This window comes from Pteropus vampyrus, unplaced genomic scaffold, assembly GCF_000151845.1.
Source record: "Pteropus vampyrus isolate Shadow unplaced genomic scaffold, Pvam_2.0 Scaffold358, whole genome shotgun sequence".
Classification (NCBI taxonomy): domain Eukaryota; kingdom Metazoa; phylum Chordata; class Mammalia; order Chiroptera; family Pteropodidae; genus Pteropus; species Pteropus vampyrus.
In genome coordinates, this window is record NW_011889139.1 from 2,200,691 (window position 1) to 2,218,295 (window position 17,605).

The window sequence follows — 17,605 nt, forward strand, 5'->3', positions numbered from 1 at the left end:
CATGCTGGGTACCCCTTTCCCTTACCATAACCATTCAAAGCCATAAGCTACATAACATTTTTAAAGTAATGAATTTTAGTTGCAGGATAGCCTTGTGAGTTCTCCAACTTAAAAAAAAAATTTATCCGTCTTTGCCCCAATCAATAATGTTAAGAGGAGTATACCTTATGGCTTATTTGGCAATTGACAGTGGCTACTACATGGCTGCTGAAGGTAATGAAACCAAGGACTCACTATAAGGGCAAAAGGGAGTATCATGTCTGTCACAAGAGTTCCTGTCTTTCCACATAATTTGTTGAGTGAACCATTATTGATAGCCCATGTTGTCCAGTATTATGTCCAATTTAGGTCAATGGTAAATAGGAATCAAAAGAAAGATAAAGGGACAAAACGACCAGGTAGTACTCTAGCAGAGAACTGTGCAGCACCTCTGTTCTGAACATTTTCTTTACCTTTTTGCTCTAATGGGAGCCTGGATTTCCTGAGGACTCTCCTTCCCCTACAGCCTCTTAAGTGCTGACTGTTTCTTCTCATACATCCCAGAACCTGGGGGTGATATGGGTCTCCTCCTTATTCCTCTTTGCCACCTCTAGATTATTTCTTCCTTCTCTTTCTACAAAAATTCTGGTTTCTTTGTATCATGTGCTATTGAATTATAGCACCTGTGACTCACTCTTCTTTATTCACCAACAACTTTAGCACCTTTTCCACTGTTTTTCTCTTCATTACTTCTCCTGTTTCTACTCTTGGTGACTTCAACATCAATGTAACTTATACAACAACACCTAGACCTTCTCTCTTCCAAGAATAATTTCCTCTATTGAATGTGATCCACATCCCCCAACAGTTATATCCTAGACCTAGTTATTTGGTAATGGCTATTACCTGACTGCTGGAGGTAGTGAAACCATAATAAGGACTTTACCACCTCCGAAAATCTCAATTCCAAATATCCTACGTTGCCCAACTATTTCTTATCTTTTTGGATTACTTATTCAAATATCACTACTTTAATAAGTCTTTGACCCAACAGAAGCCTTCAATCACCCTCTCAAAGCCTCATTTTCTTCTTTACTTCCTGTCTCTTAGAATAATCATCTTTCGTATGGATCCTCAATTCCAGGAATTTGTCCATGTAATATAAATTTTCAAATTTATTGATATAAAGACACACAAATGTAGAGAACTGTACAGTGAACCCCCATGTATTCACCACCCAATTACAATAATCATCAACTCTCAGCCACACTTATTTCATTATTACCCTTAATTAGTCCCACTAGAATCTTGCATTCAATTTTTGTGGTAAATATACATAAAATTTACCATGTAACCATTTTGAAGTGTACAATTCAGTACTGTTAGTACTTTCACAATGTTGTGTAACCATCACCGCCATTCGTCTCCAGAACTTTTTCACTTTCCCAAACAGAAAATCTTATTCATTAAGCAATAATAAACCCCCAACCCCCTCCAGACCCTGGTAACCTCTAATCTACTTTCTGTCTATGAATTTGCCTATTCCAGATATTTTATAAAAGTGGAATCATACAGTATTTGTCCTTTTGTGTCTGGCTTATTTTCCTTAGTATAATGTTTTCAAGGTTCATCCATGTTATATTATATACTAGAACTTCATTCCTTTTTATGGCTGAATAATACTTCATTATATGTACATACTACATTTTGTTTATTCATTCATCTGTTGATGAACATTCAGGTTGTTTCCACTTTTTGGCTATTATGAACCACTAGATTCTTTTGAAAGAAATCAGAGGCATTTTATCATTTTCGCTCATAAATATTTCAGTGTGTTATCGCTAAAAGAAGCTCTTGTTATCTTTTTAATGTTTGTAGGACCACTTTCTTTTTCACCTACTCCCACCTCCATGCCTTCATCTACACCACTCCACTAAAAGAAGCTTTTGCAAAGGTCACCAAAGATTGCCATTTTATCAAATTCAGAGGTCAATTCTCATTCTTCTTCTTACTCAATTCCTTTGTAGCATCTGAAACTGATCAGTCCTCCCTTCAAACACTTCATTTACTCACTCACTCCTGGTTTTCTTCTTAGATCACTGACTACTCCTTCTCAATGTCCTTTGTTGCCTCTTCCTCCTCTTTCCAACCTCTAAATGTTGGAATGCATCAAGAATTAGATCTTAGGCATCTTTTCTAACTTTTAATCTCTAAAGGGTATCATCTTGTCTCAGGGTTTTAAAATACCAACTATTTGTTGATGATACTTACAGTTATATTTTCAGCAAAGGACACTTAAGTCTATTTCCTATTTGAAAATATACCACACATCTTGAATTTAATTTGATTCCTGTTATCTCTTGCCAAAACCTGTTCCTTCTCGTCTTTCTCATTTCATTAAATGGTACCACCATTCACAAACAATTGCTCAGGTTGAAAACTTAGCTTGGACGCTTCCTTCCCTCATACTCCATATCTAATTTCTTAGCAAGCACTGGAAAAAATCATCGAGAAACCCTTTAATCTAATCAGAATTCCTCTGGGAATTTAATCTTGCCCTATTGTCATTTTTACTAAAGGCAACATTCATCAAATTAACTGCTTATCTATTATTTAAAGTTTTCCTTTAAGATTTACCTTAAGCCTTATCTTAAAAATCAAAAGACCCCATACCATAACATATAACCTATCAGCAAAGAGAACTTCTTTATTCAGTTCTCAAAGAAGGAGAATTCTCACTTGCACCAGGATACCAAGAAAATGATCTATAATCCAACTGATATAAATGGGGCACCACAACCCCAATGATTGTTAGATGTAAATATATTTAAGTAACCCAACGGAGCAGTGGTAGAAGGAATGGAAAGAAAATATAAGATGTTAATTTTCTTTAACTAGATTTATGAAACTATTCCATGTTAACATGACATGGTATAGAAACAATCCAACTGAATCATTTGTTATGGCATAAGACTTTTTCAGAGTTCATATACAGATATGCACACTATTGCTCTTATTCTGAATTTCAGAGGGTTGAGATAACACAATTTTCCTGGTGAATTCATACTCTCCACTTTTGTAATAAAAAAAATCAAGGATATTACCTGAAATATTTAAAGTATTAATAGGAGGGATTTTAGAAAGAGACTAGTGAATAAAAGGATTATTAGACATCAGAATGTCTAGGTGATAAAAGGAAGCTGTAAAGTCTCTCCTACTTAAAACATCAAACCAATGGTTGAATTACATGCTCTTTGGATGGTTCTTCAAACAGTGATGAACCTGACATGGATTAATTCCCATACATCACACAGAATTCATATAAATTCTTCTAAAGTAGGCTGATCCCCTGAACTCACCAGTCCTGAGCATGGTTACTAGCTTCCTGAGGTGGAAGTGGGCTGGCTAATCGAGATACTTGAATCCAAACTGCATCATACAGGTCTTTCTTCCGGGTATGCACAGTACATGGAACGATCAGCGGCATTCCAAAGAGGCTGGGGCGATTCTTCTGAGATGATAGGAAGTACAGTTCCGTCCTCATCTATATGTACAAACAAGAGAAGAGAGAGCTAAGAAGATAGGCCTCTGATTCCTCCCTTTTGTTCTTCTACAACACCAAATAAGAGGCATTACTACCATTTTCAAATGAGTCACTACTCTCTATTTATAGAATCATCTTTATTGATAAGAGAATTGTTAAAGTAGAGTCATTGAAAGCTTGAGATACTGCCAATTTCAGAGTTGCTATCTATCAAACTTGGATTTTTAGCATTTAATATTTTCAAACTAGTTTTCTCTGATAACCATTTCTCACACACTGAATCCTATGTAAAAACTAGTAATAGTATCATAGCTCAAGGCCTGTAAGCGTTAAATCTTTCTCTCGAAAGTATGCCAATAAACCAAAACTCCTTCAAAATGCAATTTTCAAAGAATAAGCTGTTGATAGCTGCTGTTACAGAACCAATGCCCAAACATTTGGAGACTTGTGAAACCAGTCATTTAATTTTGTAACAACTTATCCACCTTCCTAAAAGCAGCTAAGTGACTTGTTTTTTTTTTTTAATTTCTTAAATATGTGATAAAGGTAAGATAAAATTTAAAATACGTGATTTGAGTGTTTTAAGGAGTTTTTTGTGATATTCCTTAATATAGAGACTTAATATAGAGATATTGCACAATTAGCTTGGAAATGGTTCCTTAATAAAATATAAATTTAGTATAATAGGTTGGTGGGAGTTCAGGATTACTCATTTAATTCTTTAAGTTCGTCTTTATGTAGTACTTAGAGAAGCTAAATCAACAACTTATAAACTCATTAAGGGTAGCTAGTTTCTAAGTTAAAAGACTGTTATTTCAGATTCTCAAGCATTTTATTTTGCAGTTATTCAAATAAATTTAGCTAAATACATGATTTTAAGATGCCATTTCATGTGTTGGTATTCTAAGACCCACAGATATGTGGACAGAGTTTACAACTATTTTTTTCAAATCTAAAAAATTAAGACTAGTTCTCTCCTCAAACATTTTTTCCACTCCAGCTCTTAGATGACTTATTTTACTATATAAGTTTTATTTTATTTATATTTTTATTAATAAAAAATTTTACTAAATTTAAGTAACGATCTCTATCCTCTATTCCAGTGGCCCCCAACCTTTTTGGCACCAGAGACCGGTGCTCCTATGAGAAGCTAATGCCTGGTGATATGAGGTGGAGGTGAGGCGGTAATGCTAGTGTTGTGGGATTGGCTGCAAATACAAATGAAGCTTCGCTCTCTCACCTGCCCATCCATTGCTTACCTCCTGTTGTGTGGCCCGGTTCCTAATAGGCCATGGATGGTACCGGTCTGTAGACTGGGGGGACCCCTGGCTCTACTTTTCTCAGTGTATCTTTCTCTTTCCCTCCTTCTTTCCTCCCTCCCTCCCTCCTTCTTTTTTTTTTTAAACTGACTTGTCCATTAGTTGTGTCAATACACTGTTTTTCTTTTTCTCCCTTTATTCTCTGAATATTCTTGCCTATGGTGCCCTGCCTTCTTCTTCTTCTTTTTTTTTATCTTGCAGAAGGAAATAAAAGAAAAATAAACTACTTTCAAAGTAGTTCAACCATGAGATCAAAGTGTCTAAAAGAAGATGGCAATGAAGAAAATGAAGAAACAATAAATTCAAGTAGCATTTTGAAAGAAGGAATTAAAGAGCATAGTGATATATTAAATATAGGGTTTTAGAAGAAAAGGGGAAAAAATCTAAGAATACTTCCAGCCTTTAGCCTTTAGCATGGAAAATGCTATTGCCTTTCATAGAAATTAGGAGAAAAGGAAGTTGAATTGTGACAGACAGATGGTAAATCAATATTAGGTATTCCCAAAAGCAGCTGGCTAGATGATAAAGGAAACTAGAAATAGAGGACTGGTTACAAGGTGAAAATTTAAAGGTGAGAATATCACTTTATGATCCAATAATTACAAAAACCTGTATATAATGCTTTAGCATTTACCATGTACTTTATGTAACATATACATAACTGAAGAGTCATTTTCTAAGAAAGATTTACAAAATTACACCAGAGTTCTTAATATATGATCTGATAATGCTTGTTAAAAAAAAGACATAAGGAAATGCATGAATCACCCAATTATTCTAGCTGATGAGACCAGTTGAAGCTGTGCTTAAAGACAATTCCAAGTCACAATGTATCCCCTTAATTCTCTAGGCTGTCCACTCAAACAACCCTGCCTAGAACATGGTCCACAGAACACTGTCCATATAGTCAGAAACTTAAATTTAAGTAACGATTAAAAATGTGTAACGATCTTGAGTTACTAATTTAAAGGTGGGGGGATGTACATTTAAAAGAATTAGCGTGAAGCAAATAGCTGTGTAATCACCAGTCAGATTAACCAACAGAATACAGCCAACACTCCAAAAGCCACCCTTTTGCTTCCTCCCCATCACAAATTCTTCCTTCCTCCTAAAAGAAATTGAAAACAGCAAGGAAGGATTCTACCCTAAAGCCTTTGAAGAGAGAACAGCCCTGCTGAGGCCTTGATTTCAGACTTCTGGCTTCTAGAACTGTGAAAGAATAAATTTCTGTTTTTTAAGCAACCAAGTATGTGGTAATTTGTCACAGCAGTCCTAGGAAACCACCTATCTTGCCCAAGAACATTTTTGTTTCTCCTCTCCAAAATAAATGAACAAACAAAACCGTGTGCAAAGGCATCCACATTTACATGGCTGAAAAGATGTACGTGCCTATGTGAACATAGAGGAGACACAAACTTTTTAAAGAAAATAGTATTCAGATGTACCAGCTATCCTGTTGCTGCTTAATATATTAGTGAGGAATGTCATTTCATACACATGCTATAATGTGTGATACTAAATCCTGGCTTTGATCACTTACCACAGCTTACACACTGAAAAGTAAACACAATGAAGATGTTGCAAAGACAAAAAATGGCTATGTTTCACAATGACACTGGCAAGACCAGCAGTAACTTGCTTAACATTAAACTAACCATCTTTCGGTGGACTGCAATGATATAGCCTGTAAAGGGATTGTCAGGAAGAGCTGGCATATGACCATTCACCACTCCATTTGTGAAGTTCTTCTCAGTTCCACATGGCACAACAGTGTTCGGCATTCCATTGGGGATGAATATAGGTCGGGGCAGGTCTCCATTGGTGGTTAAGGTTAACATTCCATTTGTAGATGGGGAAGAAGAGAAATCTACAAATTCAAAAATAAGTACAGCATCATAAGCTTGTGGCACCTCCATCTTAGCTCTTTTCTCAAATATTGTGGGGACCTAGTGTAGTCTCTTTTAAAAAAGGATAGGGAGAAGTTATAATGCAAATAATTCTAGTTGATTGGAAGATTTTTATTTCAGATTTTACTTTTATAACTCATACTTAAGACTAAATGACATCAAGAATAACTGCTGGAAACTGTAAGCAGAATTTTTGCAAAAACCTTTATTAGCACCATATTTTGGCACACAGATAGTTCTACCACTTGTTTCCTTTTCCCTCTCCTCTAAAAATTCATTTCTCCATTCCTCTAAAACTGTTTTGTACAATACAGTTGTACAATCTAGCTAGATGTTACTTTTGCTTTTTGATTCATTTTTTGAAAGACTATTTTTTAGAGCAGTTTTAGATTCACAGCAAAAGAGGAAGGTACATAGGTTTCTCATGTACCCCCTGCCCCACCTACACACATAGCCCCCTCCATTAACAAAAACCTTTACCAGTGATAATTTGTTACAATTAATGAATGATGTTGCCTTTTTAAATTAAAATGAAAATAAGTCAAAAATACATTTCCTCAGTCTCACTAGCAACATTTCAAGTGCTCAACAGTTCATATGACTAGTAGATACTATATTGGATACCATCACTGCAGAGAGTTCTATTACCAGTGATGATCTAAACAAAAAAAGCGATATTAAATCCCCACCAACCCACCATCGGTACTATGTATTAAGTGCCAATGAGAGGGAGCCTCATTCTCCCTTTGAAACTGGAGAATGAACCCAGTTATTGATGGTATAAACAAGAATTGACAAACCATATTAATGGCCAAAAGACTCATTGGATGACCATATTAAATCACATACAATATTCCTTTGAGTTGTATTTATTACTTTGTTTTATTATAGTATACTCCTTTCATACTATCCTTTGCAATATTAGTAGTAAAGAGTAAAAAGATCTGAATTCCAGCGATAGATTTAGCTAATAATTATCTAACTTAGTCACTTAGGTTCTCTGGATTTTAGGTTCTTCATCATAAAATGAGGAAGTTGAGCCAAATCATCACCAAGGTTTCCTTCAGTTTTTAAAAAATCTTTTGGTCTGATATTCTTAGCCCAAACAAATATAAAAAAGATGACAACCCTTAGACCAGCATTTGAAGCTGAAATCATGAGAAGGCGCTCTAGTTGGACCTTACCCGTCTGTATTGGACTAGAAGCAGAAACTGGAGAGCCAGGAATGGGAATTTCAAATGCACACAAAAATCCACTCACTGAGAGTCGTACTTTTTGGTTGTCCTGAGGAAAATTCTATAGAAAAAAGAGGCAAGATGAGAAGGGGAAATGTTCCAGATAAAATAAAAAATGAACTCTCTGATATATTTGAAGCAAATATCCTAGGTGCTTTCATCACAAAACAAACAAGATAACTGAATATTTTTTTCTCAAGCAACTAAAGGATAAAATCTTAATAAACTGAAAGCTTCACTGACAAAAGTTATCCCTTTCCATAGGAAGGAAGTATGTTATATATAATTTGTTTCTTAAGTTCTGTCTTTCACTTCAGGTATCAAAAACACTAAACCCTCAGAGAAACCTTGCCTTTGCATTACATGTGAAAAAAATATCAGCGAGGTAGGAGTTTGTTCAGAAACCCTAAAGAAGAATATAAATAATACCAATGGTAGGAGCTCAACTTAGGGTAGGCAATATGTTTATTAAATTACTTGTTTCTCCAGCTGGTATGTAGAAGGGAGTGGTCTGTGTCAATTTGTCTTCACTCTCTAACTTCATAGTGTGTTGAAAGACCAGGTGTATACATTCACAAATAAATACTAAAAGCACACATTCATCAATATATAAAATACTTTAACCTAGGAAGAATTCTAGTGACAGTGGTAATACAGAAGAGCTGCTTAGTGTCACTGGGGGGAAAGCTATACTGTAGTGACACAGCTAGATCACACCATATAGGTAGCTCTGAGCTTACATAAGACCCTTCTTTTAAAAATACCACCACCATTATTACTCTTTTATTCTGGTACAACCCTGTGAAGTTTTTGGAATGGAAAATTTAACAATTTTTTTTGTTCAGTTGCTGTTGTGTTTTAGTATCTCCCTTGGTCACTTAACATCACAATTAACTGAGAAAACTGTATTCTTCAAAGGATGGAATCAAGGGTTTCCTAGAAAAAATAGTTTATATTACCTTTATATTGGAACCATGTACTTCTGCAAGAAGGATTTGTTCTGATTTAAGTCCACAGAGATCACTCAGCTGTTTTTTTAAACCTGTGTACTTTTCATCCATATTCAGTCTTAGTCCATAACGTACAGGGGTAGTACCATCCAACTTAATAACTAGTAAAGAGAAAAGATCTTTTATTAGTAAAATGCAGACTTCACTGAAAGCTTTACACTATGTGTGTGTATGACTTGGAAATAACAAACATTCCAGTCCAGAATTTTTATTTTATATGTAAACACTACAATGAATGGTACTTCAGGATAATATTGATTGGAATCATTTTTTTATGTTCATCTGATACAGAGGTGTGAGTGGCTTTGCAAGATTTTAAAGAGTTTCTGTCATATCTGAAATAGAGAAATCGATATTCCACGTTCCAAGTCTTTCAAACCTCAAATCATACCTGAATATAGATTGTTAGATAATAGCATGCTGTCTACCAATTTTTATGAGAACGCATTATAAATGAATGACCATATTTTTAAATTCAGGCTACTTGAGTAAGGTAAAAGACAATGGAGTTAAAAAATATTCCCGTATTTTGTGACCTACCTGTTATTTCTAAGTGCATATAACTGTCCATTGGTAGTGGCAAAGACAAAAAATTGAATGGGTCAAATCGAACGCTTATATGCCCGCATGTCTTGCACTTGACTTGGGACCTTAGCTGTCCATGAAACAAATCCACAACAATTGACCTATTCCTTCTCAGATGGTTGTCCCAGGCCTACCAAGGAAAAAGATTAGAGGAAAAAAAAAATTTTTTTTTTAATTCAGAAGAACTGGTTAAATATATTGAATTTAAATGTCAAGAATACAATCCTTAACATTCACTTGAAATATAAAAGCTTTCTGCCTACCAATTTACAATTCAGATATGTAATTTAAAATGTATTGCCTACTGAGATAGTAGAGAAAACCAATTATTCAATAAAATGTGATTCTTTCTGCTCAATCTATAAAATACTAAATTTGGATGAAAAATTCTGTTTCTTTTATCCTTTGTTCTTACCATGGTAAAAATGATGACTATCATAGTTTTCTGTCCATTAAAAAGCAAATAAAATGTACCTATTGGTAACTGTACACATTACTTTAGCAATTATGGGGACTCCTGAAGTTCTAATGAATAATTATTTTTACATCCTCTCCCAGAAGTTTACAGTGTGAAAAGGTAACATTTTTCTATTTTCGTTAAGGATGTTTTGTTTTGGCATTACTACACAAAAATTAAGCAGAGAAATACAAATTCCTTTATTTTCACAGTAAAATTCTGATCACAGAATTTAAGCCGTGCAACACACATTTGTGGCCAGAACACTTTATCTAACTGCTTACATTAGAAACTTAAAATTGACAAACCTCTGCAGCTACTTCCCAGTCTGGTCGGCCATCACTGTCCTTCAGTTCTACGTATGGCTTCTCATGAACTCGGTTGAGATCTTCATGAAGACCATCCAAGAGAAAAGCCAAAAGTTCTTGGGAGTCTTGTTGCTGGAACCCATTAAACCTGGGAGCATACTTTGCTATGGTCCACTATAATTATAAGAGGAATCAAACTCATTATTTCCTACTGAATACAATTTGGAATGAACATGCTAATTTAATCGGAGGCATTATAAAAGAAACTAAGTAGTATAGTATTTAGTCTGTCTCTATTTAAGAAAAAATACTTTGGATAATCATGAAAGCTTTCTAATCTTAATCTCAAATGACAAAAAAAATTTAAAAAAAAAGGAAAAGGAAAGTATTTTGGCCAATACTGTGTCCTAGTTCAGTATTACATAAGCAAACAGTTCTTTAGGTATATAGATGATTTAAGACAGATAAGATAGAAATATTAAAATAGTATTTGCTCACATTAAATGAGTTCCTATTATAATGTTTTCTTTTACAAGTAACTTTTCCTGTCTTTTTGTATCCTAACTTTTATTACTAGAGGCATAAAAGCTTCATATTTAACTGTGACAAATTACTAACTTACTTGTAATCTTGGGCAAGCTATTTAACTGTTCTGAGCCTTAGTTTCCTGAGCCATAAAATGGAGATAACATTGCTTTACATTATAGGGAAATACAGAAGATTAAATGAGTTAATACATATAAAATAATTTGAATAGTACCTCGTAAGTGGTAAGTAGTCAAATTTTTAGCTATTATAATTATGACTATTAATTTTAACCTAAAAAGATGTTACCTTGTTTTTAAATAAAGATGAAAAATAATCCTCACTTCACTAAAATGCACTACGTAGGGCATTATTATAAAATTTTATCCATCAATTAAGTTCTTTCTTTCTTTCTGATACTTTAAAAAAATTCTACAAATAGAACTTATCTTAGTAATTTAAAAATATGTTGAGTAACCTTCATTAGACTCAGAGGTCTATTTTGTAGTTAGAATACTGTTAACAGTGACGGACTAACAGAAAGGTTTACTATATATAGAAGATATTTGATTAGTAAAATAAATGACACACCAAATTTAAACTTTCCCTACCCGCTCAATCCATCTATGGGATTATTTTGCATATATTAGAACAAGTAAAAGTATTTGACATCCAGTTTATGTTTAGTGAAGAATCCAAAAAAATTAAACTATAAACATAAAAAAAAAATGTAGAGAAAAAATAATTACTTAAATAACTGCTTAGGACTTAAATACTTTCATATTATTTTAACCTGCTTACCCGAAGCTTTAATGGGGCGACATTCTTCTGAGTTCCACTCCAAAGTTCCTGTACTAAATCCCCATAGCATTTAGCCATATGTCCCTTCATACCAATGGGATTTGTCCTAGGAGTTTGAGAGGAAAATTTGTTGCCAAAGATTCTCATAAATCGCAATCACATGGGCACAGAAATGCCTAGCATCTGTTTTTGCACATCAAAATATCTATTTTTTAAAAAAGAAGTATCCCCTGGCCCTTATTTCATTCTAAATAGGGCAAATAAGATAAGACTTTTCTCTCCCATGGTAAAGAAAGGGGAGATTTAGGTGATATTGGTTTCATGTCAAAGTTATAAAAAGTTAAGAAGCCAACAACACAAGAAAGATTACCTGTTGAGTTCGTAAAGATGTCTCCCTGAGATAAAATACTGTGTCAGTGGCTGTGTGTTACTAACACATTGGATGCTTGAGTTCATGAAGCATGTATTTCCCAGGTTACTCAGACCTGTGGCTCCCTTTTCTGTGGGAACTGGAACAAACAATATGAGAACTGAAGCCTAGCTGTAGTAAGAAGTCATAGACCAGTTACTTATATTTGAGATGCATTGTTTTTATAACTCTTTTAATCAGCTAAATGGAGCTAATATTTCCCTATCTCGTCTTGTAATGCTAGAGGTTTTTCATGGGATGTCACTGGCAATCACGATAATGCACACTCATCTGTAATCTAGAAGCAGCAATGACTCTCTTTAATTGCTATGAGTTTTTTAGAATCCAAACAATTCTCTTCTAGTGTTATATCTTTAAAAATATATTAATTATTTAACTGTAAGGTTTGAAAAAATTTGATGCTTCAGGAAAAAGAAAAATAAGAAGAAAGGGAAAATAAAGAATAATTTCAAGATAATCTCTTTAAAAATAACACAATGGAGACTTACCTTTGTGTCTGTCTATTTTACTACTGTTTGCTATAAAGGACATTTCCTCAGGCCAACTCATATCTTTGTTTCGAACTGGAAAGACAGAAGAATGTTAATATTTTATCCATTGAAATCATACCCACTCAAGTGCTTCTGTTAAAAAAAAGTTATTTCTAAATCAGGAACTAAAAGAAAAAAAATCAAGTTAGTTTTAGTAATTGACTCTGAAACCATTCTGATTACATTGGAGTTTTTATAGTCACTTGGTTAGAATTAATTAGCTAGTTATTCCCTCAATTACCTATCTGAACTAAAATTACGCTCAACCATCTATAAAAGTAATTAAAGCTCTTAAAGTTAATACATTAGAACTACAATTCATTTTTAAATTGTGACAACTGTGAGAGTAATCTATTCATTTTAAAACAAAGGTAGCTAGCAATGTTTCCATGAATCTTGATGGGTAAAGACATACTTTAAGTTTTCAACGACATGTGCATACCTTTTATATGTGTGTAAATCTGTGTGAATATACAAGCTCTGTTGATGAGGGATCAGTGTTGATGACTACTTAAAGCCTATACCACCAACTATGTAAGAAAGTTAGTTTCCTTACTCAAACTCAAAGAGGCAGCCTGAAATTTTTAAGTAACTTTGTAAATTTATAACTGAATTACTTGTTTCCACCCACCATTTTCACCCATACTCACCATTTCCACACCTTGTCAGCAATATATTTATTTTAAAGCAAACTAAATGGTATGTAAAACTATGTAAGGGTTTAATGGGTTTTCTTTACCATTAAGAATAAAATGATCAAAAGTAGTTGGAAAATTATTAAATGGATTATTAGTAAATAACTAAATCTTTAAATTCTTCCCCTAAAAAAACTGATACAGATTCATGCTTCCATTCTGTACCTTCAATTACCAGGTGCTGCTCGTCCTGGATTTTCAAATATTCCAGTCTATGATCCTCATCGTCCAGAAGAGTGAGGTAATTCTGTGTATGGAGGAGGAAACATTTTTGTTAATTTGATTCCTAAAACTGAAACAAATATGGGAATAAAAATAAATGACAATTACAAATGTCCTTGTAACCTGAAACTAATATAATATTGTATGTTAGCTGTATTTTAATAAAAATCTTTAACATGTCTATAGTTTCATAACTCATGTGACAGATATTACACATACTACAGTTGTTCAGAAATACTTAAAATTTAGGTGGTAAAATGAGGAGAAACAATGTATACTTCATAAACATGTACTTAATGTCTCTAAAACAAAGTTATATAGAATTTTGGAGAGACCAGAAGAAGATTCATCACACATTAAACCAAAAAATTCACTGAGATTTACATTTTCTGAATAGCTTACAGAAGAAATTTTATTTAGTTCCTAGTATGAAATTCAGTACATGTGCTTATGACCAAGAGAGAACTTGATCACTCACTAGGAACTGACAAGGAAAATCAAATGTCACACAGTAGAATTAGACAGTTTTGTTTATGCTCACCCTTTCTCAAGTGCTCACACAATTAATTCATTTAATTCTTATGACTCCCCTATGGGAGATACTATTATTCTCCCCATTTACTCATGAGAAAACTGAGATAGAGAAATTGACTTGTCTTTGGTTATATACCTAACAAGCAGCAGGGCCAGGATTTAATCTCTGGAGTGTGGCTCCAGGAGCTATGCTCTTCACTATTTTCCTATACTGCCTCTTAATGGTGACCAAAGGAGGATGTAAAAAAAAAAATAAACTAGGGAATAGAGAACTGGTTAAAACTACCTATGATCCAATTTTAGAATATAATCTGAAAACATATTGCATATTAAGCAATTAACAGCACCACCTCTGAGGAGAATAGAAGATAGGGGTCAGAGAATGGGAAGGAAGAATGTTAACTATATACTTTTGTGTTATTCGAATTTAACAGGTGTATGTTACCTTAAAATAAATCCAAAATAAACTCTATTTAGTTAAAAAAAAAAAAAAAAAGATATTTGCTGTTACTTTATAACAATAATCTTTCTAAGATGGTGCTGTCCCGGATAAGCAGCAAGTGGTATTATGGATTTCAGGTGACAAATATTTATATGTATACATATAGTAATTTAAAATTTGAAGCTTTAACTGAAGGTTTCACTTTCAGCATGATAATTGTAGACAATAACCCAAAACTCATGAGATAGGGATTTCACACCTTATCTGGTACTCTTCATGACTGAAATGCCTCTTACCTCACTGTTGTATAGCCACAGGCGCATATCTTCCTCTTTGATGCGCAGCCTTTGAGACAGATATTCGTGAATTTCCTTGATGGTCTGCATTCGACTAAAACAGCCTGTATAGGCTAAAACCCGCTTTAATGGTGCATTCGGAGACGGTACATTTCCTATGACCATAGTAATCACAATAAGCAAAAGGCGAATGTAAAAAAATAAGCATCCCTCAGTAATTGGGACCAAACTATTTTATGAAATAATGATGAGAAAAGAGAATTAGAGGCTTAATAATTTTATAAATAAGGAGATTTAAAATAAAACTTTAAAATGAAGACAGGAGACCCAAGTACCTTAGAGTTCAAAGCCTTAACTTTGAAAGGAAGCAATAAAATCACAGAGGCCCAAATAATTGGCAGTACTTGGATCCCAGAAGAGTGGCAGATATAAACAACAGGCATTAGTATCTTGGCTGCCCTCAGCTGGGTCACATGCAACAGCAAAATCAAAAGATAAAGAGACTGGATTTGATAAAGAGACTGGGAAGAGAAAATGAGACTGGATCTGAATTCCACAGATAGGTAATTGGATTCACCTGATCCATTTTCTTAAAATAAACTGCCTTTGAATTACTAATCCCATCACTCTCAATCATTAAAGTGGCCCAATTACCTGGCACACTGGTACAATTACATAAGAAAATTTTACTTAAAATTCTAAGTAGGCATAGATTCCATGTAACCAAAAAGAACTTTAAAGTAAAGCCACAAAGCTTCCCGTGACCAAAAAAATTATCCTATTAAAAGGTAGAAGAGGGTAAAAATCATACCCTCATAGGCCTGCCTACCTAGAAAGTTCACAGTAGACATGACCTTGAATTCCTGAAAGGCTCAAGGTGGAAACAGAGAGTGGCAGGAAGAGGAAAGAGTGAAGAGCGAAGGAAGAATATGTCAAGTCTAAACACATACTTCAATAGAGAAGGGTGATAAAATGACAAGAGAGCATGGAAATCAAAGATAGGCTGATTGCTAAAAACAATCTGCTAAACCCTGGTTAACTATTCAGCCAAAAATCCAGGCAAAAGGTCTGTCTTAAAATGATCATCTTTGCCTATGGGAGGTTATAGTTTATTGAACAACCCAAAACAAAAAAAAAGTTAACATATAAATATAATCCATGTAGGGTACAATTATACATTTCAGGTAGTCTTCCACCCATTCCATGGTGACTGAGCTTTTTTCTTCTTATTAAATGCACTTTGAGTCTTCACCTACTAAATAAAGCAGATTAAAGTATGGGCATCATCTGCTTTTTTAGAGCTCCTAAAAAGAATTCACTCACCTAAAATCAGCTGAAAAATCATCTAAGAAACAATGACTTCTACAGCCTTGGCTGTCAAAAAGGCTACATTTCGGTCATTATAACTGTGGTAAGGTTTGTATACAAATAGAATAAAAGAGCCTAGTAAATAGCTGTAATAAATTGAGTAATGAGAAAGATAAAAACTATGTTATGGCAGAACAAAACCCAACTGTGATCAATATTAAACATATAGCAAAGCAAACCTTTTACTATCAGCAAGCAAAGGATAATCCCTAAAGGAAAACAAAAAAGCAAATATCTCTAATTATACATCAGAGGATTAGTTATAAGATTACAGCAAGAAAGCATATTTTTATAAACTTCAAAATGATTAATGATTGATTTCATAACTAATTAGTAAGGAATAAAATTTCAAATTAAGAATAAATTTGGAGCAACAACTACCCAGTGCTAGGATTCAGAAGCAATTACAAGTATAGTGTCCAAGTCAATTTCTATTGTTCTAAGCCACATAAGAAATTTATTTGAATTTTAGATAGTTTTTATAGCATGGCTCATTAAGCAGGCAGCCACTTATATATAATTTTGCACTTCTGAATAGCATCAACAAATCTAGTGGAATTTACAGAGCAGCAAAAATCTAGGATCAGCACAAGAGTTGCAAAGAATACTTACTAAAAGTGCAACAACAAATCTTGCCTCTCATGTTACTTTTCAAAGAAAATCGAAAAAGATATGTGCCTATGGGTGCCACAGAAGCAAGGTAAATACTTTTATTCAATGGAAAATTAAATCAAAACGTTTCATAGAGATTTTATTTCTCTGTTCCTTGATTTTGATGGTTTCCTCAAAAACAAAGTTTGGTTAGGAAGAGGCCACTGCTTTGCTATAATTCTTATCTAACTATATATTATCTGAATATATCCTTTAAGGAAGAATAACCCTATTTGATTTCAAAGGAGGGATGGTACTCATAGGGTTGGTTTGGGTTTATAGGTAGTTCTTGTATACTATGTTATATTAATTATAATAACATTCTGGAATGGATAAACTCAAATAATTTCAAATATTTGCAAAGCAAAAAACAGAGAAAATCCTGCCCATCAATAAAATTTAATTTCATAGGGAAATCGAAGGGGACTTTTTTGCATGTAACACATTAAAATGGGAACTTATTTGTCATTTTGATAGGTTTGATGTTTTGCAAAGGCAATGTGTCACTTTCATTTTAAAAAATATATCTTTTGCTTTGTATTATCTGTCTCTTACAAAGGCTCGTAAGACCTAGCATAAAAAACTTACCATGTTTTGTCAAAAAAAAAAAAACAAACAAACCCACAAGAGACACCAAAAACCAAATTAAAGGTGATATTGCCAATAAAATTACTTCTAAAAATTTGAGTGGAGTTAAAAAGACAAGTCACTGACTGACAGCCTCTAATTTAGGTCAAGCAATTTGCAATAGCTTGTCTTCGAAGAAA

At 33.7% G+C, this 17,605-nt stretch overlaps 1 protein-coding gene across 1 annotated transcript in view; it reads right to left on the reverse strand.

Annotated features, from left to right (window-relative positions):
- LOC105305013 (ubiquitin carboxyl-terminal hydrolase 32) overlaps positions 1 to 17,605 on the reverse strand; it is a gene marked incomplete at its 5' end in the record, with an annotated part of 36,889 nt that overhangs the window by 13,206 nt on the left and 6,078 nt on the right. Inside the window, 11 exons of the mRNA XM_011379440.2 lie at positions 3,339 to 3,523; positions 6,498 to 6,709; positions 7,934 to 8,045; positions 8,944 to 9,095; positions 9,535 to 9,709; positions 10,345 to 10,518; positions 11,671 to 11,776; positions 12,041 to 12,179; positions 12,589 to 12,663; positions 13,491 to 13,572; positions 14,820 to 14,974. Of these exons, the coding sequence (XP_011377742.1) occupies positions 3,339 to 3,523; positions 6,498 to 6,709; positions 7,934 to 8,045; positions 8,944 to 9,095; positions 9,535 to 9,709; positions 10,345 to 10,518; positions 11,671 to 11,776; positions 12,041 to 12,179; positions 12,589 to 12,663; positions 13,491 to 13,572; positions 14,820 to 14,974 (1,567 nt within the window). The remainder of the gene's footprint in view (positions 1 to 3,338; positions 3,524 to 6,497; positions 6,710 to 7,933; positions 8,046 to 8,943; positions 9,096 to 9,534; positions 9,710 to 10,344; positions 10,519 to 11,670; positions 11,777 to 12,040; positions 12,180 to 12,588; positions 12,664 to 13,490; positions 13,573 to 14,819; positions 14,975 to 17,605) is intronic.